The sequence below is a fragment of the Panicum virgatum genome, chromosome 9N (assembly GCF_016808335.1).
Source record: "Panicum virgatum strain AP13 chromosome 9N, P.virgatum_v5, whole genome shotgun sequence".
In the NCBI taxonomy this organism is placed as follows: domain Eukaryota; kingdom Viridiplantae; phylum Streptophyta; class Magnoliopsida; order Poales; family Poaceae; genus Panicum; species Panicum virgatum.
The window spans coordinates 4,990,284-5,016,053 of NC_053153.1; the positions used below are offsets into that span (position 1 = coordinate 4,990,284).

General features: G+C 50.3%; 1 protein-coding gene across 2 annotated transcripts; it reads right to left on the reverse strand.

The window, feature by feature from the left end:
- Positions 1-467: 467 nt before the first annotated feature.
- Positions 468-25,716, reverse strand: LOC120691383 (trafficking protein particle complex subunit 8-like). Of its 2 annotated transcripts, XM_039974436.1 has the most exons (28): positions 25,285-25,716; positions 25,086-25,180; positions 24,904-25,003; positions 21,368-21,472; positions 21,121-21,283; positions 20,568-20,688; positions 20,408-20,470; positions 20,028-20,108; positions 19,855-19,946; positions 19,611-19,761; positions 18,841-18,927; positions 8,309-8,428; positions 8,104-8,235; positions 7,915-8,012; positions 7,718-7,841; positions 7,527-7,634; positions 7,212-7,353; positions 5,924-6,034; positions 5,600-5,663; positions 5,424-5,496; positions 4,042-4,218; positions 3,855-3,965; positions 3,540-3,710; positions 3,256-3,411; positions 2,313-2,546; positions 2,018-2,176; positions 1,692-1,798; positions 468-1,597 (listed from the first exon to the last, which is right to left on the reverse strand). In XM_039974436.1, exons 1-28 carry the CDS (start codon positions 25,442-25,444, stop codon positions 1,069-1,071), a joined length of 3,834 nt encoding a protein of 1,277 aa, XP_039830370.1. In that variant the 5' UTR covers positions 25,445-25,716; the 3' UTR covers positions 468-1,068. The 2 variants fall into 2 exon arrangements, with proteins under 2 accessions (XP_039830370.1, XP_039830371.1); XM_039974437.1 differs by lacking the exons at positions 21,121-21,283; positions 21,368-21,472; positions 24,904-25,003; positions 25,086-25,180; positions 25,285-25,716 and having other exon boundaries at positions 20,408-20,491.
- Between the last annotated feature and the right edge of the window lie 54 nt (positions 25,717-25,770).

Genomic DNA, 25,770 nt, shown 5'->3' on the forward strand with positions numbered 1-25,770 from the left:
GGAATCAGCATCCACCTATATATCTAGTTGACTGGGTACCAAGAAATAGGCAGCATTACGAGTTACACTGCGGAATACCAGAGAACAAGAACACTCCGAGCTATATATATTGCCTGGGGATACCATGATACAGTACAATCAACACGCCGAGCGACGCCTAGGACCTAGGGGCTACGTCTGGTGCGGGCACCAGAAAACAAGCAATACTCCAAGCCACATAATGTAAGGCACTAGGAAACAATCATTTTTTCATATATAATATACATAAAAAATCAGGAAACAAGCGGCACTCCGAGCTACACCGGAGCAAGACAAGGAAACAAGCTAAACCGTCTGAATCTGCAGGAGAAGATCAGGAAACAAGCTAAAATAATGTGCACCGCATAGCCACAGCCACGCAGGGAAATAATGGGCAAAAAGCAATATAAACAAAACATATTGTTAGGGTACAAAGGTACTCAGCCCACTTGTGAAAAAAAAAACAATATACCATATGACCTTAACTAGGTCAAACAGTGCCCTAAAAAAACAGCTAGGTTGAACAATGACTTCAAAAGGAAAGAACAACCAAATTTTATCGTCATCCATACAGCAGAGATATCAAGAAGATTGCCTGATTACTATAGAAAAAATATCCAACTGTACTGCAACTACATACTGCATTAGAGAAAATTGTCTTGCAGTGTGATAAGATTAAACAGGATGTACAAGAATAGTATATGATCCTACTGGCTACTAGCCACATCAACAATTGCACAAGCAAAACCTCTATTGTCAAGTCTGTATCTTCAGTCGAGACAAATTTTCACCAATGCTTTTCCTTCAAAATTTCACCAACAGTTGTATACATGTACTCACCACAATTTATCCTCAAACAGGACTTATGTATACATATTAGCACTGAACCAGAACAATCATGAGCATATCCACGTATATTCTTGTATAGTATTCAGTTGGGGAACTAATTAAATGCATCTTAAGCCACCAGATTGGGTCAATGGATGTAATTCTCATCCAAGCGGAACTTCATGGATGTCCAGGGTGTATTTCTTGCATCCTTGTGATTCCCTAGACACTTTGAAGAACAGTAACGTAGAAAGGATGTCCTGGACCACCACCGGATGACCCATTTTCATCCACTTGTGCTTCCTTCGATGGAAGCACTTTCCATTGCAGCTCATAATTGGAAAAATTGTATGTACCCGGTGTGAATATGCATACTTTTAGAGGAACTCTAGAACAACTGTCTGGTTGGAGCTCAATTTGAGCAGAACTCAATGAACACCAAACATATGGGGAAATGCTCTTCGAAGATTGCTTCTCATGACGTGTACCCTTGGCACTAGAGATCACCTTTATGTCATTTTCCAGCGATACATCATGCCATCCACCCTGAACACTGGTAGAATCATGTGGATGGACAGTTTGACTTTTCTCTCGCATGACATCAGAAGTAACCACTCTCACCGAACTCTTATGTGCTGCTGCATTGTGAATCACCAACTGGATGCTAACCTCACAGCAAGACTTCGAAAAATCATGAGTAATTGTTCGAGGTCCTTCCATAAGCCACCATATAGGGCTCTGGCTAAGAGCACTAAGAAAAAAGAAGAATAGGATCAGCACATATTCTAAGCCACCAAGATGTTAACAAAACTTATGTCCAGATGTGTACATGTTCTATCACTTGCCTGCAATGACATGTGTGATGAGAAAATAGTTGCAAATCTGGAGAAGGCTTCGACGAGATACCAGCTGCCTTCGAAATCAGAACAAAGTCAAGAAGGCTGCATGGCACCTGAAAAGTTTCAAGCACAGCTCAGATTATCATCGGCCAAAATGACAAAAATTATGCACACACCCACACTTCACTAGCCATTTGCCAGTCAAGTTTGTGTTGAGTCGTGAATGTTAGGGTCAAAGACCCTACCCAGGTAACTATCGGACCAACACGAAAATAATGCCATAAAGTGAAGCCAGAGCGGTATTATAAGTCACAGTCTAAGGTAGAACTGACCTTTGCTAACTTTCCTTGCCAGTATCTTTCTTGAAAGTGAAAATCAGCTAAAGGAGACCGAGCAATGTCAAACATATCTCCGTTGCTCCCTGGATATAAAGCCATATCACTTCTGTACGAACCATTTTCTGCCCCTTTACATGAATCAGGCTCGAAATCCTTAAAAAGAAGGATGCATTGGGTAAATATATCACGACCTTGAATTTGCAAGAAATATGAACAAAAGCATAAAATCCAATGCAAAATGTGTCATATAAAAGTGTCTCAAAAGCTTATTAAAGAATGGGCCTTCAACCTTAATCTTGAAGAAGCATGATACAGCCTGATTTGCTGATACTGTATCAACAGAGCTGATCGAATTGCATGAAGACAACGCTGAAACTTCCCATTTACTGCCAACACATGACAACTGATGAAGTACAAATGACTCTGATGGGGTCTTGTTCATTACATCCATGCGAACAATATACTCTTGTAATCTTGTTGAGGACATAATTATAGCAAAGGATATGTCAAGAGATGGCAAAACCTGTAAAGAAGAATTCGTCAGAGCTTAAAAGAATCTGATCTATATAAGAAATTCTGGCAGCTAATGATAAACCAAAAGGATATTAACAAATAAAGTAATATCATGCAAAAAATAACCACAAGCCCATTCGTAGTATGCAGGATAGCATTTAGAAACACCTTGATCATGGATTGCTTACAAATTAGCATATGCAGGATAGCATTTAGAAAACCTTGATCTTGGATTGATTACAATTTAGCAACTCTACCCTGGAAGTAATTTTGTTGGGAGCACACTCAACACTTCACCCATGTAGAGTGCAATGAAACTAAGACAGAAAGACCTTTTCAGAGAAATCTCCAACATAAAGTCTGGTAGCAGTTTGTGAAAACACCGGTATATATTTTATGCATGTTCTAATAATCCAAATACTCCTGATTCTAAATACAGTCCGTTTAAGACATAAAAAATTTCAAATATGACACTCCTGACTAGCAATTTCTATTAAAACATATTATTCAAGTAGAATCGTTATACATGATGAAAGTGTATATCATGACAAACCTAGTAGCATCAATCTTAGGTTCCCAATATATAATATTATTTATACATTGGTTGTCAAAGCTACAAGTTTGAGCAACAAAATCTTAAAATGACTTGTATTTGCTCTTTAGGGAATAACAAACATAGCATCCTAAAACAAATTAAATATAGGGGCACAATCCGTTACCTCAAGATTGTAATGCATGCGGAGTGTACGGTATTTTATATCACTGGAACTCTCCATTTCATAATACAGGGATATATAAAGAGAAACATTTCCGGGAGTTGCAGCATGAAACCAAATAGGCCAAGAGAGTGTTGCACCTGCTTGAATTTCAATATCCTGGGAAAAAGGAGGGTCAATATTTGTAGAAGAATCTGCATTAAAAAAACTGCCAAAGAAACATACAAACTTTATTTGGATTATTCAAGTACAAAACTAAAAAGAGAAAGTGCCATAAACCACCTCACCTGAGGAAATGCAAAGAGCAAACCCTTGAAATTTTGCTTCGTGCTTTTGTGTGGTACAAGATCGATTTCTGATTGCGTGTGTTTTTTTAAGCAGTGTGGGAACTCAAGGCCAATGTCAGGTGAATCACCAGCAATTACAAATCTTGGGTTGCTGATCTTCATTTTTATGCCCTGCATTCCAGGATTGGAACGAGTTAACAAATAAAATGGTGATTGATAATTGCATAAAGTTATGGTCATTTGTAGAAAGCTCAGCAAGTCTTCAAGAATCATCAGAATCAGAAACAAGAACAAGATAAATGGTAAGAGTCCTACCTTCACAGCATATTCCGAATGGTTTCTCACATTTAGCTTGAGCAGCTGTAAATCACCAGCAAATGCTTTTGTCGGCATGCGATCAATAGATCCTGAGAGTTTTGGTAAACCCTGTAGGCAAAGAACCTAAAATTTCATACAAATCATCAGAAATTAATATCTGAGAGAAATTGGGAAAGATTCTAACCTTGATTACAACCAGGCTGTTGTTAAAAGAACGACGACGGCCTCGTTTTCCTTTCTTGTTTTTCTTTTGAGCACCAAATTCAAAGTATTGGTAACCTACTACTGAATTTGAAAGTGTCCATCTTATACCAACCAACTTCAGGATACCTTCAACTTTTGGAGTAACATCAAGTTGCACCTAAGGGGGTTGAATATGAAATGAGCAAATATCACGAAAGACTATTAACAGTTGCCAAACACATCAAAATCTGCAACAATAAAGGGCTAAAATTAAAAGGAACTTAGAGAACAGAATACCACCTCACTACTGCACCTATTGTACAAATTGATGTACTTGGTGAAATAGTAAGCAAACGATGAAGTAATTGGTGTAGTATTTGACCCTTGTTACATCCATTTTTTTTAAAAAAAAAGATGACTGTGAATTAACTGCACATCTCTTGTTAAATCAGACTTAAGAAATTGAAGTTAATGAATACAGATTAGTAATAATGTATGACTGGTTAAAGGATACCAAGCAAAATGATAGATATGTCGCGTTGAATTGAAATTGGCTTTACAGTAATGTTTTCAAATTGGAAAGTTGAGTCTAGTCGCCTCAGTACCGACTACTCCCTCCATCCTGAAATATAAGACATTTTGGTTTGTCCCAAGTCAAACTATTATAAGTTTGACCAAGTTTATAGAAAAGGGTAATAATATTTTGAATGTCAAATGAAAATAGTTAGATCCATTATGAAATATAGTTTCATAATTTACTTATTTAATGTGTTAGATGCTAATATTCTACTCTATAAATTTGGTCAAACTTAGACTACTTTGAATTAGGACAAAGCAAAATGCCTTACATTTCAGAATGGAGGGAGTAGGCCGAATAATTGCAATTAATAAGGTGCCTTTCCGACTAATCTTGTTAGAATCAAGTCACCTCAGTACCGACTAGGACGACTAATTGCGACTAGTGGGAGGACATGAAAGTTGAAACATTGTTTATCAGGGTATGTATGGGTGGTGTTTTTTAAACAACGTTCAACCATTCTTTGGAATATAACAGCTGGTCGTTAGAATTGGTCTTGTCTGGGCCAAAACAGCAAAATCTTACTGTAATAAATTCCAGTAAATAACTAGATCCAACAATACAGCACATCAATGGCAAAATGAACCTCAAGTATTTTTCCCATTCAGTCCCTAAAAATATATATCATGGAACAAGGGTACTAAATGGAAAAAATATCACATTAACAGTATATTCGGTTCACGTAGTTTTTTACTAAGGAAAAGGTGGATCTGCTGTAGCAAATTAGGCAGTGAAGGCATCCTGACAAGATTATCAAGGCACAGACAATATTGTGTAGAGATGAAAGGAAAGAGATGGAATCATACTATTTTACTTTCACCTCCTCCTAATATGATGTCAAGCTTTGACACTATGAAATTATCTTCATCAGTCTCGAATCTGTAGTGTTCAACAAAAAACAGCAATACAACATTAGAAACTTGGGTGGAATGAAAAACATCTACATGAACAGGACCTTGATAGTTAGGAAAAGAGTATTTACATTGAAATAGATGGCTCTGTGTTAACCTTATCTTCACCACCACCCAAGTTCAACCCACTTACATCTGGACAAGCGATGTAATGCATCAATAATGTAGAAAGGTAGAGGGAATAGGGAAACACCTACACCGCACACCCTATGGGGGGGGGGTGACCTCTCATTATATAGCCAATGTGGCTTGCAGTACAAGAAGATGTACACGCCCAATATTGGGCCTCGAGTACACGCACACAGCTATACATTCTATCAAATAAGACACATAATTCCTCTATATATATGGTGATTTCTGATGGGGAAAAAAGTCTTAGGAGGAAAATCAAATACCAGAACTTAAAGCATCCAAATTGGTGGAAAGTTGGCATATAAGAGAGATGCCAGAAACATCAACAGGAATTTGCAGAGGATTCTTAAGCTCAACGTTCACTTTTACAGCTTCTGCAACCAACAAAAACAGGAAATCAGAATGCTATATGCATAGTAAAAGTGGTGCTTAAAAGGGTTCAAGGGAGATGATATCAGATCATCTGAACAAAATTTAAGTCTACTTTGTGCCTTAATTCATCAAGAAATTAACATGGAACTCCACATAAAATATGAATAATTGTTTGCGAATGGCTCATAAAATGTGAGCAAAATAGTTCTGGGGTTTCTCAGGCTTAAGGAAAATTGGGTACCAAGAACCAATCTCCTAGTTTTATGCAGAAAGAAGCTTCATTGATGAACATCCCCAAAAACCTACAGCTCAGGTTTGGTAAAATTGGTTAGAGACCAGTCTATCTCGGCCGTAAGCTTGTAACTAAAAAATAAGTACTCACTACTTTCCAAATTATAGGTCATTTTGGCTTTTCTAGATACATAAACATATGTATCTAGACATAGCGCACATCTAGCCATCTAAGTGCCTAACAAAAGCTATGTACCTAAAAAAGCCAAAACAGCCTATAATTTGGGACGGAGGGAGTAGAGGAGAAGAGACCTTGTTAGAGGAAACAATATCCTGTCAACAACTGACCTAAAAAGTTAACAGCATTGACTAGCCCAAATGACTGGTTACAATTGTGTTGGTTTTTTAGCACTTGCTCTAGTGAGCAAATAATGAGTGACTTGTATCAATTCAGTTGGTAAGCTCTATCCTTCAACCTCAAACAATAATAGAGACACTACTCAAGGCCACATCCTCTCCTCATGCCCACTCCCCTCAACCTCATCTTGGCTTTCTACTATGGCTACTCCCACTTTATCCTCAAGCTGGCACGTACAGTGGTAGTGGCATCACTGCATATCCACCACTTCAAGCAGTTGCTGATCTGCAGCTTGGCCAAACCAGAGTCTGCCTCCTATTGGTTGGCCTGATCAGGCCAGAGCGCATCAGTTACTAAGGAAGATGCACAGCACTATCACTGAAGCCCTCAAACAAAGGGCACATCTATTCCTCATCCAACAGCCAACATGAATGAAAGATTGCACTTAAAGACAAGTGTGCACCAATCTCAAAAAAGATACTACTCAGCCCTAGACACAGATGGAATCCAGATAGAGTTCTGGTCTTCATGGTTTGATCTCAAGTTCACTTGGTCCCCTTGTGTAACCATGAATATGTAGACCATGTTACCTCCAGCCACACAAACACAGGAATCCTTGAATTTTCTCAAAGAAGATTTTGGCTGAGTATCCAGCCAGTTAGTTCTGACAACTGATGATGATGGGATCAATTCTTCCTCCAGGTCCTGCCAAGTGCCTTCACTAACATCAACCTGTTACAGAAGACAACCAACACATCTTAAGAAGTATTAGTAGCTAATTACAAAAGAGACCAGGTCAAAGTCGTGGTGTATTGTTTTATCATCCGAAAGGTGTGAAATTAGAAAGAGGAGGAGGGGGGGGGGGTGAATTAGAAAAACTCTTTCTATAGTTTTTTAGGTCTTACATCTGCATCCGATGCATAGGTGCGATGATCTTCATGTATAACTCTGAGCGATGACATGTTAAAAACAGGGAGTTGAAGCTTGTATACATCAAATTTCTTCCCCATGCTCTAAATGCACAACAACATCACAAGATTAGAAATGCACTAAAAGTTAGGTATAATAAGGTGCAAAGAAATGGATGGTCAAGAACCTGAACATAATGGAAAAAATCGCTGAGGAACATATTTTGTGTAATCAGTGACTGATGGCTACAAGCAATGACCTCCAGCAAGTGCTTGATGGCTACATCAAGTATACCAAGAACTCCATACCACCTATTTGTAGACCAAGAGTCATGTATAAGGTAAAGACAGATAAATTTGATATATGCCAAAAACATGAAACTACCTTCCAACATTAAAATGTACATGATCGTTGATGTAACTCCAAGGGTTTTGTTTGTAAACGAACAGAGCATTTCTGTATGCCCGAACAGCATGTTGTTTCTGCATTCAAAGAAAGAGCAATATCAGGATTCAACAGAGATTCAATCAACTTCTAAAGTGATTATAACCATGTAAAATAATTATTTTTAACCTGATCAGACATGTAGTAGCTATTCCCAGATAAGATTAGGTGAAATCCATACTTCCGAGGCATAGGTGGACTGGATAATAAGTAGCAAGAAGCGGCTTGCTCAAGCAAGACGGCAGAATGCAAAGAAGGTTCCTGATTAGTAAAATTGTCAATAAACAGCATATCTAATCAGCTAAAAAGCTTCCGTAACAAAAAGAAAATCTACCTCATTAGAAACACGGAAATACACACTTGATGCCTCCCTGTACTGCCCTCTTGTTTTAAGCATTTCTGCCCACCAAAGGCCACATCTAGTAGCGTTTCTCTGCCCAGAAGATCCAATTCTCTGCAAATATGAAATGGTGAATTACGCTCTGAATGATGAATGAACGAGAGTACAGGAAAATTGAAGAATCTAAACTGTTATCTAAATGTCATAAGTGTGTAACATCTTGCCATGGCATCATATTCCATTTCTTTGTATCCCAAACATTTTTCTAAAACACACCTCAGGTTCTTCAAATTCAAACAGTCGTGCAATTTAATATTGGTGATAGTAGTTTTAACCCGAGGAACCCAAACATTCTGACATGGTAGATGCTACAGAATGAAATCAGAAACTAGAAAGAATACTTGGTAATGTGGCCTGAAATGGCCATCATCCCAAGTTCCAAACTGAATTTTGGTACAAGACATATAGGGGGTGTGGTGCCAGGTATCACCAGCATGACACTTATAGTATCCAATACCATAAAAACGTGTTACAGGACTATTTGCGGAGTAAGCTAAATGTGCATCGAATTTCATTGCTTAAATTGGGCTTGAATTGATTATGCATTAAACATCAGATAATCAGGAAACAGTGCAATACGGGATTTGGGCACCTCTTCTTGTACTAAGTATGAAGCATGGAGCAATAGTGCATTACAATATAACTGTTGGAGTATATTGAGCCCATGTGTATAGAGGCCTATCTAGAGGCCCATATATAGGTATTATATATACCCACCCTTCTAGGGTTGGAGGCATTGTTCTCAAGGCGGTAAGGCGGACGCCTAGCAAGGTGGGGCGGCTGGACGCCTAGGCGGAGCAAGGCGGGCGCCTAGGCGAGCAAGGCGCAAATTGGTGGACGGCGCCTGGACGCCTAGGCGACGCCTTGAGAACACTGGTTGGAGGAATACAAGCCATTATTCTCTCCTATTCTCTCCCTTTCATGGTATCAGCCCTCCCTCTTCTCTAAATGGCCGTCGCCTAGGCTCTGCGCTGCCGCCGCCGCCCATGGCCGGCCGGCCGCCGGCGCCGCCGGCCCTCTCCTCCTTCCCTCCTCTCTCCCTGCTTCTGGCCCTGCTGCGGTCGCTGCCCGGCCTGACTGGCGATTCGATTTGGCACCCGTCGCTGCTCGACCTGCGTGGCCCCTCCCCTCCGCCGCCGGGCCCGCGGGCCCCCTACAGCAGGGCGTTGGCGCCGCCGCCGGGGCCTGCGCGGGTGCTGCGCCGTGCGCTGCTGCCGTCGCAGCCATGGCGAGTGCGCTGCAAAACCCCACCGCGGCTGCAGCCGCCGCCGACGCCCTCCGCGTGGCCGACCTCCCCGGCCGCGGGCGCGGACTCGCGGCCGCCCGCAGCGTCCGCGAGGGCGAGGAGCTCCTCCTCTACCCGTCCGCCCTCGCCTTGGCCCCCCTGCAGCTGGGCGCGAGCGCCGCCGCCGGCCCCGCGGACCCCCTGCAGCAAGGCCCGGGCGCCGCCGCCGGGGCCTGCGCGGGAGTCGCCGCCGGGCCTGCCGGGTCCTCTCCAGCCCGCGCCGCCCGTGCCGCCGCCGGGGCCTGTGCGGGTGCCCGCCGCCGCTGACGTCGCTGCTGCTCCTCTCCTGGCGTCCGGTGGCGCGCATCTGGCTGGAGCGGACTCGAGCGCGCGGACGGCCCTGTCGAGCGCCTCCGCGAGCTCCTGCAGCCTCGCGCCGGCGCGTGCCTCCTCCGCCGTGCGGCTCTTCGACGCGCACTGCCACCTCCAGGACCCCCGCGTCGCGGCCGTCGCGCCCACCCTCATGCGCGCCGCCGCCGCCCCTGCTGCTGCCGCTGCAGCCCCTACTGCCGTCGGCACCAGGGCCCTTCCCGTGGGCGCGTGGGCCTCCGTCGGCACCAGCGGCGAGGGCGGCCAGGCTGGCTGCAGCGGAGCTGGCGGCGGCCAGGGCGGAGGTGGAAGCAGAGGCGGCGGAGGATGCAGCGCGTGCGGCGGAGGTCGAGGTTGAGACCTTGCGCGGCAGCCTCAGCGGCTCCATCGCCGGCGACGCCACTGCCGACGAGGACCTTGAGGAGTTGGAGAGGGAGAGAGCGCGGGAGCGGACCGCGCGGTGGGCAGCAGTCCACCCCGGCGGCGGCGGTCCAGGGGCCTGCGCGCCCGGCGGCGGCCTAGATGGCGGCGCGCCCGGCGGCGGTCCAGGGGCCCGCGCGCCCGGCGGCGGCCCAGGGGGCCGCGCGCCCGGCGGCGGAGGCGGCGCCCTTGGCGGCGGCGCGCAGGGCGGTGGCGGCGCTCCTGGCTGGGGTGCTCGCGGCGGCGCCCCCGGCTACCACGGCCTCCAGGCGGTGGTCAGGGACGTCGGTCCCGGTGGTGGGTGGCCCACCCTCACCAAGACCAACTACGTCGAGTGGACCGCAGTCACGGAGGTGAAGCTCCAGGTGCGGCATATGTGGGAGGCAGTCCGGTACGGCGACGTCGACTACGATGAGGATCGACGGGCGCTGGATGCTCTCATCGCAGCAGCCCCGCCCGAGATGCAGTTCATGCTTTCCAAGAAGCGAACTGCCAAGGAGGCCTGGGACTCCCATCGCTGCGGCACGTATCGGCAGCGACCGCGCCCGCAAGACCACTCTCCAGGCACTTCGCAAGGAGTGGGAGAACCTGGCCTTCAAGCCAGGTGAGGATGTTGATGACTTCGCCCTCCGTCTCAACACTCTACTGCAGAAGGTGGTGCAGTTCGGCGACAACACCTACGACGAGGAGAGAGCCGTCGAGAAGCTCTTCCGCTGCGTCCCCGAGAGGTACAGGCAGACCGCTCGCTCGATCGAGTCTCTGCTGGACCTCTCCACCATGACGATCGAGGAGGCGATAGGTCGCCTCAAGGTCGTCGACAGCGACGAGCCACAGCCTCCCTCGGGAGGCATCTCCATCGGTGGGAAGCTCCACCTCACTCAGGAGCAGTGGGTGGCTCGGCGCGGTGACAGGAGGAGGGGGGAGCCCTCTTCCTCGACTGGTGGCCGCAAGCGCGGCAAGCCGCGAAAGGGGCGCGGAGGTGCCCAAGCCGGGGCACGAGGGCGCGCCGAGGGTGGCGCCCGCGGAGATGCTCAGGGCGGCGCCGCTGGCAGGCCCAAGGCGGCACGAGACGACGCCTGCCTCTACATCCTCCATGTCAGGGTGGCCCAGCCTCTTTGTCTTGCAGCTCGCAGGGACGACGAGGCATGGCAGTGGCACGAGCGCTTTGGGCACCTCCACTTTGAGGCCCTGAAGCGGCTCGGCGCCAAGGAGATGGTGCGAGGCCTCCCGTGCCTCGACCACGTGGAGCAGCTCTGCGACGTCTGCGTGCTGACGAAGCAGAGGCGGCACTCCTTCCCCCAGCAGGCGAGCTTCCGAGCCAAGGAGCGGCTCGAGCTCGTACACGGGGACTTGTGTGGCCCGGTGACACCGGTCACACCAGGAGGACGGCGCTACTTCCTGCTGCTCGTCGACGACCTCTCCCGCTTCATGTGGGTGATGATCCTCGGCAGCAAGGGAGAGGCTGCGGACGCCATCAGGCGTGCTCAGGCTGCTGCGGAGGCGGAGAGCGGCCGCAAGTTGCGCGTGCTGCGCACCGACAACGGCTGCGGAGGCGGAGAGCGGCCGCAAGTTGCGCGTGCTGCGCACCGACAACGGCGGCGAGTTCACGGCGGCCGAGTTCGCGGCGTACTGCGCGGATGAGGGCATCCAGCGCCACTACTCCGCGCCGTACAGCCCGCAGCAGAACGGCGTCGTCGAGCGGCGCAACCAGACGGTTGTGGGGATGTCCCGGGCCCTCCTCAAACAGAGGGGGATGCCGGCTGTCTTCTGGGGAGAGGCGGTGGTGACGGCCGTCTACATCCTCAACCGCTCGCCCACCAAGTCACTCGACGGCATGACGCCGTATGAGGCTTGGCATGGGTGCAAGCCGGCGGTCTCCCACCTGCGGGTCTTCGGCTGCCTCGCGTTCGCCAAGGAGCTTGGCCACATCGGCAAGCTCGACGACAGGAGCACTCCGGGAGTGTTCATCGGCTACGCAGCGGGTTCGAAGGCCTACCGCATTCTCGACCCGGAGACACAGCGTGTGCGCACGGCGCGCGACGTTGTGTTCGACGAAGGGCGAGGATGGGCGTGGGACAAGGCGGTGGACGACGGCTCGGCTCCGACGTACGACGACTTCACCGTTGAGTACGTCCACTTCGAGGGAGCTGGGGGAGTAGGCAGCTCTTCTTCGCCGAGCGTGCCTACCCCGGTCCCCAAGCCTCCACCGACTCCGGCGCCCGCCACACTGGTGGCACCACGCCCTTCAGCTACGACTCCAGCTGCGCCGAGTTCCTCAGCTGCACCACCACAGCCGGTGACGCCGCGCACTCCAGTACCGACAGCCACTCCTCCGGGCCCGTCTACTTCGACACCTGCTCGTGCTGAGCACAGTCCGGTGGAGTTTGCTACTCCGCTCTCTCACGACGAGGAGCGCGTCGACGCGTACCATGATGGCGAGCCATTGCGGTACCGTACGATGGAGGACCTTCTCGGTGATCAGCCGGTGCCGGGACTGGTGCCTCACGACCTGGAGGCACAGTTGCACCTCGCGTGCGACGACGGCGAGCCTCGGTCTTTCGCAGAGGCCGAGGGACACGCGGCATGGCGTGCCGCGATGCAGTCGGAGATGGACGCGGTTGAGAAGAACCGCACTTGGGAGCTTGCTGATCTCCCTCGCGGTCACCGCGCGATCACCCTTAAGTGGGTGTTCAAGCTGAAGAGGGATGAGGCCGGCACCGTCGTCAAGCACAAGGCTCGCCTAGTGGCACGAGGTTTCGTGCAGCAGGAGGGAGTCGACTTCGACGATGCCTTCGCTCCCGTGGCACGGATGGAGTCCGTGCGACTCCTCCTTGCGCTAGCTGCCCAAGAAGGCTGGCGTGTCCATCACATGGACGTCAAGTCGGCGTTTCTCAACGGCGACTTGAAGGAGGAGGTCTACGTGCACCAGCCGCCGGGGTTTGCGATCCCCGGCAAGGAGGGTAAGGTGCTACGTCTGCGCAAGGCCCTCTATGGCTTGCGGCAGGCCCCGAGGGCGTGGAACGCCAAGCTGGACTCCACGCTCAAGGGGATGGGCTTCGAGCAAAGCCCGCACAAGGCGGCCATCTACCGGCGGGGCAAAGGAGGCAATGCCCTGCTGGTGGGTGTCTACGTCGACGACTTGGTGATCACCGGCACCAAGGATGCGGAGGTGGCGGTGTTCAAGGAGGAGATGAAGGCCACCTTCCAGATGAGCGACTTGGGGCCTCTCTCCTTCTACCTGGGGATCGAGGTGCACCAGGACGACTCCGGGATCACACTTCGACAGACCGCCTACGCCAAGCGCGTCGTCGAGCTCGCTGGGCTCACCGACTGCAACCCAGCCCTCACTCCGATGGAGGAGAGGCTGAAGCTGAGCCGTGACAGCACGGCGGAGGAGGTGGACGCTACTCAGTACCGGCGTCTTGTGGGGAGCCTCCGCTACCTCGCCCACACACGGCCGGACTTGGCGTTCTCCGTTGGCTACGTCAGTCGGTTCATGCAGCGACCGACGACGGAGCACCAGCAGGCCGTGAAGAGGATCATCCGCTATGTTGCGGGGACTCTCGACCACGGTCTCCACTACCCGAGGTGCCCTGGGGCGGCACACTTCGTCGGGTACAGCGACAGCGACCACGCCGGCAACATCGACACCAGCAAGAGTACGAGCGGGATCCTCTTCTTCCTCGGCGAGTGCCTCGTTAGCTGGCAGTCGGTCAAGCAACAGGTGGTGGCCTTGTCCAGCTGCGAGGCCGAGTACATAGCGGCCTCCACCGCGTCGACTCAGGCGCTCTGGCTCGCTCGACTGCTTGGTGATCTACTCGGCAGAGACACTGGAGCAGTGGAGCTCAGGGTGGACAGCAAGTCCGCTCTGGCCTTGGCGAAGAACCCCGTTTTCCACGAACGGAGCAAGCACATCCGGGTGAGGTATCACTTCATCCGAGGCTGCTTGGAGGAAGGAAGCATCAAGGCGAGCTACATCAACACCAAGGATCAGCTTGCGGATCTGCTCACCAAGCCCCTTGGGAGGATCAAGTTCCTTGAGCTTTGCTCCAGGACCGGGATGGTTCAACTTTCCCACAAGACGACGCACAAGGCTTAGGGGGAGAATGAAGGGAATAAGTCTTGTACTCTTGGTCTTTGTGGGGGCTGCAGCATCTCCTTTTTGCTGCAGCATGCAGTGGGTTTGTGCTGCCCCTAGAGGACAACATCTTGGACTGCTTTTTTAGTTTGCTAGGACAGCTGCAGTTGCAGCAGTTAGCATCTACTTTTCTAGGACAGCAGGAGCATCTTAGACTAGGCAGTTAGCAGCTCCTTGGCTGGCTGTATATATGTGTGGCCACCCCTCCCGTTGGAAGGCATGGCTTTGAGTTTGTGAATGAAGAAAACCCAGAAAATTGCCCCAAGTTCATTGTCATCCTCTCAGCTCAATGAGGGTTAGAATTGAGCTTCTAACACCTCCCTCACCGCTGCGCAGGTTGTCACGCCCGCCGCGCACGCCGCGCAGGTCCAGGCCGTCGCGGGCCCTCGTCCTCAGCCCCACCCGACGGCCATGCTCGCCGCTGCTCCCCTGTTCGCGCCGTTCTGGACACCGCCCGCTCCACCCACCCAGCAGCCGACCTGGCCTGGGGGATGGGACCAGGCCACACTGGCGCAGTCCTTCAGCGCTATGGGGCGGACGCCGCCGGTCTGCACGTGCCTCCTTCCACACCACCCCACATGCCGGTATCCTCTCTTCTGTCCGACCCCACACCCCTCTTGTCCTTCTTCCATCATGGTTGGTGACGGGTCTTGTCTTCTTGTCACCGCTGTGGGTTCTGCTCCCGGCTCTTTTCGTCTTCCCAATATTCTTGTTGCTCCTCAGATGGTTCATAACCTTCTTTCCATTCGTCAGTTTACAGCTGACAATTCTTATTCCATCGAGTTTGATTCTTCCGGCCTCACTGTAAAGGATTCGGCCTCGCGGCGTCCGCTACTCCGGTGTGACAGCACGGGGCCCCTTTACACCCTTCGCCTTCCTTCTTCCGCTGCACCACTCTCGCCTTCTTCTTCGCCCTGGCCGCCTTGGTCTGTCTTGGTCTGCCGCCTTTGCCGCGACGCCGTCTTCCACCACCTGGCCCCGGCGTCTTGGTCACCCTGGCCGCGACGTTCTGGCTCAGCTCATAGTACCGATGTTTCTAGTACTAGGGCTCCTGCTGAGCCCCTCTGTCATACGTGCCAGCTCGGTCGTCATGTTCGGCTCCCTTTTTCTTCTTCTTCGCATGCGACGCATGCATTTGACCTTGTTCACTGTGACCTGTGGACCTCTCCTGTACTTAGCCTTTCTGGTTATAAGTATTATCTGGTGGTGGTCGACGACTTCTCGCACTACTCTTGGGCACTACTCTTGGACGTTTCCTTTGCGCGCTAAGTCTGAGACCTTCCACACCCTCCACTTCTTTGCCTGGGTGTCCACTCAGTTCGGCCTCACCGTTAAGGCCGTCCAGTGTGACAACGGGCGGGAGTTCGACAACTTCACCTCCCGTTCTTTCTTCCTCTCTCGGGGTGTTCAGCTGCGTATGTCTTGTCCGTATACCTCCTCAGAACGGCAAGGCTGAGCGGATGATTCGCACGACGAACGACGTCGTGCGCACCCTTCTGATCCAGGCCTCTCTGCCCCCGCGCTTCTGGGCTGAGAGCCTCCACACCGCCACCTACTTGCTCAACCGTCTTCCGTCCACTGCTTCTCCTGCTCCCACTCCACACCACGCTCTTTTCGGTACCCCTCCTCGCTACGACCACCTTCGGGTCTTCGGTTGTGCGTGTTACCCTAACACCTCCGCCACTGCTTCTCACAAGCTGGCGCCCTGCTCGACTTGTTGTGTCCCTTGGTTACTCCCCTGACCACAAGGGGTACCGATGCTTTGACCTCACCTCTCGCCGCGTCCTGATCTCCCGACACGTGGTCTTTGACGAGTCGGATTTCCCCTACTCCACCTCCTCCACACCTTCTCCTGATCCCGAGCTGGAGTCTCTGTTTCCGACTGACCCGGTGGTTCAGCCACCTTTTCCTGTCTGTCCTTTACCTGCAGGTTTTCCCGGTACACCGGCACCGTTCCCGGTGATTCCCGCGGCGCCGAGAGCGGCCCCGGTGCCGACAATCGCGCCACGCGCGGCCCCCGGACCTCCGATCGTGCCGCGCGCGGACACGGTGTCTCCTACTGCGCCACGCGCGTCCCCGGTGCCTTCCCCTGCACCTGCACGGTACGCTCAGCCGGTGCAGGTATACCGGCGTCGTTCGGCGCCGCAGCGGTATGCTGAGCCGGTGCAGGTGTACCGGCGTCGTTCGGTGCCGACACCGGCGCCGCCTCCTGCTCCGGAAGCTCCTGCGACACCTCCACCGGAACCGTCGCCGCCGCCGCCTCCACCGGCTCCCTCTAGAGCCGAGCCGGCGGTGTACCACCCGCCCATCGTCCATCGGGATCCTCGGCATATCCATCCCATGGTGACTCGGCGGATGGCGTCTCAGGCCGCGACTCTCTTCGCCACCGAGGGCGAGCCGCGGGTCTCTCCGGTACCCTCCTCTGTCCGCGACGCCCTGGCGGATCCTCACTGGCGTCGCGCGATGGAAGAGGAGTACGCGGCTCTCCTTGCCAACCAGGCGTGGGACCTCGTGCCGTGTCCGTCTGGTTGCAATGTGGTCACCGACAAGTGGATCTGGACGCATAAGCGTCAGGCTGATGGCACACTGGAGCGCTACAAGGCTCGCTGGGTTCTCCGGGGTTTCACCCAGCAGCCTGGTGTGGAATACGATGAGACCTTCAGCCCAGTGGTGAAGGCTGCTACTGTGCGCACGGTCCTCTCGCTCGCTCGCTCCTGGCCTGTGCACCAGCTGGATGTGAAGAATGTGTTTCTTCACGGCACTCTGTCAGAGACAGTGTACTGCTCTCAGCCGGCGGGATTTGTGGACTCGAGTCGTCCGGATATGGTCTGCCGGCTCAACAAGTCCCTCTATGGTCTGAAGCAGGCTCCTCGGGCTTGGTACTCTCTGTTCGCCACTTTCTTGCTGACTTTGGGATTCACCGAGGCCAAGGCTAACACTTCTCTGTTCATCTACCGCCGTGGGGATGAGACTGCCTACCTGCTGCTCTATGTTGATGACATTGTGCTCACCGCCTCCAGTCAGCAGTTGCTTGAGCGCGTCATCTCCTCCCTGCAGCAGGAGTTTGCTATGAAGGATCTTGGTCAGCTCCACCACTTCTTGAGCGTTACTGTTGAGACTCGCCCGTCTGGCCTGTTCCTTCACCAGCGGCAGTATGCACTCGACATTCTGGAGCGGGCTGGGATGACTGATTGCAAGCCATGCTCCACTCCTGTCGATACTCAGGCGAAGCTGTCTGCTGATCTGGGTGATCCGTGGTTGATCCTACTGCATATCGGAGTCTTTCCGGTGCCTTGCAGTACCTGACCTTCACCCGGCCGGATCTCACCTATGCCGTTCAGCAGGTCTGTCTTCACATGCATGATCCCAGGGAGTCTCACCTGGCTGCGCTGAAGCGTCTCCTCCGGTACGTCCGTGGCACTGTTGGCTTCGGCTTGGTTCTTCACCGCTCTCCCACCTCTGAGCTGGTGGTCTACACCGACGCTGATTGGGCTGGCTGCCCGGACACTCGTCGCTCCACTTCCGGCTACGCCGTCTTCCTGGGCGGCAACCTGGTCTCCTGGTCGTCCAAGCGGCAGCCGGTTGTCTCCCGCTCCAGTGCCGAGGCGGAGTACCGGGCTGTCGCTAACGGCGTAGCGGAGGCGTCCTGGCTACGACAGCTCTTGGCGGAGCTCCACAGCCCGCTTGCCAAGAGCACGCTCGTCTACTGCGACAACGTCAGTGCCGTGTATCTCTCCACCAACCCAGTCCAGCATCAGCGGACGAAGCACGTGGAGATCGACCTACACTTCGTGCGCGACAGAGTCGCAATCGGCGATGTTCGGGTACTCCATGTCCCGACCACCTCCCAGTTTGCTGACATCTTCACCAAGGGGCTGCCCTCCTCGACCTTCTCGGAGTTTCGATCCAGCCTCAACGTAGCCGGTGGCTAGTTGTGGTTGCGGGGGGAGGGTGTATTTGCTCTTTGTACTCTATTTGTACTCTCTTCTTGTCCAGTCTTGAACACCGCTGCGTCTGTAGTTCAGACTGCGGGGGGGTGTTAGCTTTCTTGTTGTCCAGTCTTGAACACCGCTGCGCCGGTAGTTCAGACTGCGGGGGGGTGTTGGAGTATATTGAGCCCATGTGTATAGAGGCCCATCTAGAGGTATTATATATACCCACCCTTCTAGGGTTGGAGGAATACAAGCCATTATTCTCTCCTATTCTCTCCCTTTCAATAACACATATCCTCAAAATCAAATTATAAGCCACAAAAAAGATATAATACATTTGCCTGTGTCAGGAAACCTAGAAGTGAACTTATGAAATAAATACCAGATATGTACTGAAGGCATTTTCCATGCAATACTCGGCATCCTTCCTTGACTGATCCAGCATGAAATAGCAGAGTCCACTCATCTCCTGCAATTATATAAATAATCATGGAGTGAATAGCTAGTTGCAGTGTAGGACCCTGCGCTATTACACACGTTAAGGTTATCCCACAACTCATGAACAAGCAATCCAGCAACCCTGCAACATTTTGGAGGTGTACCATAAGAGGTACAATGCCCTATTGTTAGCCTCGTATGCTTGCAACGGCACCGGCCAGCATGGAAACATATTACATACTCACATCTATCATGCGTAAAATTGCAGGTTCTTGATAGTCGCAAACAATAAAAAAATAATGGTAAATGGAATGGCTAGCAGCAGAGAAAAGGCAAACTTGCAGCTGATTATGCTGGTGCTCAGGAAGCTTGGCTGCCGGAGAATGCAGCAAGATGAGCATGGAAGTTCTTAATAGGGGGAGGTGGTCATGGAGGTTGACAGCAACAGAGCAAATCAAGCCCGTGCACAGCAGCAAATCAGTGCAGGCATCTGCAAGGTGAGCCGCCACATCGTTTTGCAAAAGGAGAAGGAAATTGCAGAGGAATAGAGGATCCGTAGGAGTTAGTGGGCTTGCGGGAGTTAAATGCCTATCAGGATGGCCTACACATGGTTCGGATATTTCTTCTGAATACCAATCCTAGCCACAGCTCTACGACAACCTCATAAACCAGGCAACTGTACACCAGCAAAACAAGTAAAAAAGAATCATTCACCTGTACACCAGCAAACCGCTTCCAGGCCTTATCAAGCTTATAATCTGTAGCGAGTAATCTGTAATTTGACAAAGCAAGCTCGTAGTCTCGTAACATGAAGGCAAAATCACCCAGAACTCTGATCTGTGATTCTATGGAGGTGAACGTATACCTGTTCAAGATAAAGAGATAATAGTCTTACTGCATATTAACAAAATTCATACAGGTACAATGAAAACTAGCAACATCTAGAATAATCACTTGCATTGGCCCATTTGGAGCTTCTGGGACATCATCTCTCTTTCTCCACCACAAGTTCTTGATTTGATTTCTAAAACCCTTTCTCGTTGTTGCTACCTAAAACAGTACCAAATCTTGTTTGGAAATGACAAGATGATAAGATGGATATAATGATATAGCAAACATTCAACTGCATACCTGCTGATTGAGGACACGTATCTTTTGCTCCATGTAGGGGATGATATGATTAGAAGCAAAATCTTGCATGAAGTCCTTTACCTGAAACAAATAAACTCGGCAATTAAAGCTGGCTAACAGCTGAGGGCGTTGGCATCGGTGTACATAAAAAACCTTGAATCAACTGAATACAAGATGGTTACTTCAATACTAACTGCAAAGCTTAACAGTCATTCAACCTAACCAACAATACTCACCACAAACAGATGAGTTGTCAGGTAAGATAAAATGCTAACTAAGTGCCACAAAACTTCCTGTGCCCAGGAAAGCACAATGAAAAAGCACATGCATGATCATGCCCAGCAAAGCACATGCATGATATATACCAAATGCTATAATACCTCGTTCAAATCATCCGTGCTAAGGAAACAGGTCCCTTCACGATTCTCCAAACCAAGAGCTTTCTGCATTTAGTTGTGAAAAGACTATAAGCAGATTGCATATTTGCTGAAAATTGAACACGTTACTGTAATTGAATACGAAGTAATTCAGTATGCTCACATAAGGTAGCCACGAATTGTCAGGATTACTACCATCCGCTTCTGTAGACGAATTTATACATAATAATTTACAGTCGTTCAAACCAAGGGTACTCCTCATTTCAGCTAAGACGTTCACAGCTCTTCATATACAATGCAATAAGGGTCAGCAAAAAAAAAAAAACAAAATACTGTGTGTATAATTTGAACTTCGAACATCAGACAATATTGAGGGATTTTTGGGAGGTAACAAGACATGAATAATAAAGGCAATAGGACACCTGAGGAACTAAGCACTATGACTATGAGGAAGCCTGTCTAACCTTGGTGAAGACAGAGAATCCTAAAGATGGTGAACTACTAAATAAGTAAATATGCAAGCAGTTCAGGGTTATAGTCATTTTTACCAATACAAACTCACATTCAATTATATTTCGGCAACTCCAAAGAGGTTGGTCAGGTATGAAGACCAATCACCAGCTAGTTTTTTTTTTAGAAAAAAATAGTTTTAACATCATGAGTGCCTTAGGTAAAAGGGTGTCTTCTTTAGTATTAAATAAAGTCAGGAATAATACATGTCTTGCGGCCCCTCTTGTTGGTCATGAAGTACGAGATAATGCTTCAAAATTTGTGGATCCATTATGCCTTCATTTAAAAGAGAAGGCAACTGATTTGTGTTGAAGAGATCAACAAATTTGCTGATGGGTTCTTTGTCCATTGACGACACAACTAGAAGACCTGTTAATAACAGTTTAAAGCATAAGCAAGAAAATATTACGAACCAGAACAACCAGTTAAGAACAGGAAAGTGTCAGATCTCACATGCAACAGGATGGTCAAATGTCTCATGCTCTGAAAACGATAGTGTTCGCATTAGCTCTCTATTGAACTTTTTGATCCACAATGGGCACAGCTCAGCTTCAGGCTCTGGAATTACATAATCAAGAATCATATGTAAAATGAAACTCAAAAGTGCCAAACAATGTTCACAAATTAAGCTTCACAGAAATTGCAATCGACCTGACTAAGACATGACATGACTAAAGAAACACTAATAACAAAAAACTGGACCAACCTAGGAGAAACTAGGCCACTTTATATTAAGAAGAAAATACGCACCCAAATTCCCCTCAGCAAGGACTCAAACTTGGGTTGGTGGTCTGGGTGTACAACCACACCTTCAACCGAGCTAGACACAGTTCCTAAAAGAAACACTAGCAGGAGCCACACAGGACATGTACGCTTAGATACATTGGATTACCAGCCAAAGAGAGGCAGAAACATTTGAAGTAACAAGTAATGGTGATAACCTCTTCCCAGACAACTTACCAAAAGAACTAGTACCCAGTTTAGTAACAAAGGCACACAGAACACCAAGCATCACATTCTATTAACGCATCATTTACAGGAATTTTGAGCTGTTCACATTATAGAATGCATGCAAAGCGACTTTTAAGAGTTAATTGGAAGCATACCATTGCAACTTTTAAGAGTTGGAGAAACGCTACTACAATTTCTAATATTGGAGATATGCTACAACCATATGTCTTTCAACACCTTGGGCCTAGCTGCAGGGTACGTATCCATCTGACTTTTTCGTATGGACCGTATTGCCCTTCTGTAGTACGTCGCTCATCCCATCATCAACACTCGATCGCTGTACGTTGCCTAAGATGCCGCCGCCGGTCGACTGCAGGTGCGCCGCCGCCCCATACCCCTGTCGCGGGCGCGCAGGCAGCAGGCCCCTACCGCGGGCGCCTGACTGCGCGGGCTGTCCTCCTCCGGAGCTGACGCGGGGCCATGAGCTGCCATCCCCTTCCGCAGGCGCCTGCCTGCGCGGGCGCAGAGCCCTGCCTGCCGCGGTCGCAGGCCGTGCAAAGGACAGCCGCGGTCGCAGGTCTGTGCCTGCCAACTCGCTCACCGAGATGTCCGCCTACCTGCTCACCGCGCTGCTCCTCGACCGTTTCGGGCGGAAGCCGCTCGCCATCGGCACCATGCTGCTCGCCGGCGTCTTCTGCACCGCCGGGAGTCTCATCGCCGGCGCAGGCATCATGAGGTAATTTTGCCTTCCAGGATCATCGGGGCAAGGCCAACTAACGGGCAGCTGTTGCAAATTAATTAATAATGAACTTGGGACCATGCGCGCGCAGGGTGGTGCGGATGGCGTGCGGCGTGGTGGGCATCTTCAGCGTGGCGGCGACGTACAACCTGCTGTTCATCTACACGGCGGAGCTGTTCCCGACGGTGGTGCGGAACGCAGCGCTGGGGTGCACGGCGCAGGCGGCGCAGATGGGCGCCATCGTGGCGCCATTGGTGGTGGTGCTCGGGGAGAGGGTGCCGTTCGAGGTGTTCGGGGCGTTGGGCATCATCTGCGACCGCGGCTGGGGCCGCCCGCGGCAGGCAGGGCCCTGCGCCTGCGCAGGCAGGCACCCGCGGAAGGGGATGGCAGCTCAGGGCCCCACGCCAGCTCAGGAGGACAGCCCGCGCAGTTAGGCGCCCGCGGCAGGGGTCTGCGCCCGCGGCAAGGGTCTGGGGTGGCGGCGCACCTGGCGACACCTTAGGGCAATGGACACGGCGTACAACGATCGAGTGTCGATGATAGGATGAGCGACGCACTACAGAAGGGCAATACGGTCCATACGGAAAAGCCAGAGGGATACGTACCCTGCGGGTGGGCCCAAGGTGTTGAAAGACGTATGAGAGTAGCATATCTCCAATATTAGAAGTTGTAGTAGCGTTTCTCCAACTCTTAAAAATTGCAATGATATGCTTCCAATTAACCCTAAAAACAATCACCTGAAATTTGGCTGCAACAGTACCAAGCAATCTTGATGGAAAGCTTTTGGCTGTTCATCTATGTATCACCGATACGCAATATGGGTACAGCGATATGTGTTTGAAAAACGACATGGTGGTAGTATATAGAGAGTATCGGAGTACCGAAGTATCGGATATGGGTACGGCTGGGTTAGTGAAGTATCGGTGATTTATAGCTACTCATTGAAAGGCATGCCTATTCTTTCACACATTCCATTATTCCTCACCTTAAAATTTAGTAGCATTTGATGTTGGCCAACCTGGCCTCCGCCCCCCCCCCCCTCCCCCCCCCCCTCGTGCGCGCCTCAAACCCAGAAAATTGTTGATGAGAGTTGACTGAAATGAGCACTAAAGACTTTTCGGGAGATCTCCAAATCAATGGTATGACTATCGAAATCGTGAGCATCAGCATGTAGGTTCCAGATCCAAGTAGTAGTATCAGGACCCTTAGCTATTGTTCTTGAGAAATGCCTGGGTCTGGCCCATTCCTCAAAAGATGTTTTTACAGGATCCCTATCCACAACAATTTTAACGTCTGGTTCTGGCAAACGAATAATCATTAAGTCCTCCTCTTTCCAGACAAGAGATCATTCCCAGCATCCTCGAGTTCGTAGTCAAACTCACCTTCATCCACCTTTCATGGACTGGCGCTGGCAAGCGCCGATGTTTGGAGCAGGAGATGGAAGCTTGGGTTGAGGAGGCTGTCAACGAATCATCAAAGGCGATAGATTGGTTATATTCAGATTCGTTTGCTTTTTCTCTTTTTGTGAGAGGTCTGAGTCCATAGCTGGGGAAGAATCGTCAGATGACAATTGAAGTAGGTGTCTGCCTCTTTCAAAGGGAAGCAAAGAGTCTCATAGGGAAGGAGATCCTGCATTCGAGCCCTCTCCGCAACCCAAGGCCAGTGCTTAGTAAGCGAAATCACAGTAGCTTTAACCATTGCAATAGAACAACACATAACCACTACAAATAGCTATTCCACTTCTCCTTTCTATGGGAAAGGACCACACAAGCTCGCATCACCTACTCACCTTAGCAGCATCTAGGCACGTCATCAACCTTTGTGCATACCTCGCCGGTCACTATACATTACCATGGGCCACCCAACCCGACGAACCTGAACCGATCCACCCAGAAAAGCCCGACTTGATCCGACCCGAAAAGTGCATGGGCTAGGCACGGGCCTATTTTTTGGACCCGTGCAGAAATTATACTGGTGGCTATCCTTTTTTTTCCTTTCTAAGTGGCAGGTGGAATGACACTGTGTAGTTAATTGAGATCATTTCCTAATTTTCATTTAGAACTTGACGTGGTTCAATCTTTGTGTAGAAATTTTACAGAATATATGATTGCCTAGTTTCATACCTAATTGACAAGTTTTCTACATCTTGACTTGGTTAGTTTGCCACTGATCCAATTAGCATATAATTAGCATATAAATGTGCATTCCATCTGCAATCTAACTAAATTTTCCAATTTGAACTTCATTGCAGAGGATGTCGAGAAGTGAATTCATATAGCAGCAGAGTAGGGAATCTCACTTCCAAGTACATCTTCAAGCTGCGGCGGGTCTGAAAGCAAATCCGGAAGAGCCTTCTCATTGGCCTCAGAAACCACCGTCTTAATCCGCTCGTCTGCCACCTGTTCCCAAACAATGAGGTCATATAACACTGAAGCAACTACAGCTACCTATGATAGCAATTACAGAATGTCCAAGGTTCACCTCGTAGTCCTCCTTCCGGACGTTGGACGCGTAAACCATACGAATCTTAAACATCTGCAGCCTGTACGGCACCTCGCTCGCCGTCCGCACGGGCACTGCTCAGACTCGCGCAGAAACAGAGAACCCTCCATGAGATCTCAAAATCAAAACAAAACAAACCAGACACGGCATAGGACCATCTGAACACAAGGAGCATTACCGTCGATTTTTCTGAAGAGCGAGAACGGGGAGAGCATGTCGACGAAGCTGAGGCCGCTCTTTCGGCAGGCGGCCTCGGCGAGCGGTGTTGTCAGCACCATCACCACCGGGGTGATATCTTCGAGGAGGAGCCGCCCAAGGTAGCTCCGGAGCGGATCCATTGGGCAAAAACCCTAGCGGGGCTGGTCCGAGCGGCGGACGAGCCAAATTTAGGGGGAAGGTGAGTGACCCAGGGGCGGGAAGCGCTAGCTGAGCTTTGAGGTGGGCAGCCAACCTTCGCTGGGATCGGCGTGGCGGGGTCGCCGGAGAAGAGGATGATCTCCGGCGACCGCGAGCGGTGACGGTGGCGGTGGTGGACGGTGGTGGTGATCTGATCTAGGAGAGAGCCAGGTAGAGAAGACGACGACTGGCCGTACTGGGTGACACAGCCTGCACGGGCTTCATATTTTGGGCTTTACGAATGCTTTATGGGCTGCTGTACGGCCCA

Coding starts and splice junctions, on each gene's coding strand:
- LOC120691383 (XM_039974436.1), bottom strand. CDS start 25,444: ATGGATCCGCTCCGGAGCTACCTTGGGCGGCTCCTCCTCGAAGATATC. Junction 21,473..24,903: donor GCTTGAAGATGTACTTGGAA/GTGAGATTCCCT, acceptor ATGTAATTCCAG/AGCCTGAAGCTGAGCTGTGC. Junction 21,284..21,367: donor ATTTGACCATCCTGTTGCAT/GTGAGATCTGAC, acceptor TGTTATTAACAG/GTCTTCTAGTTGTGTCGTCA.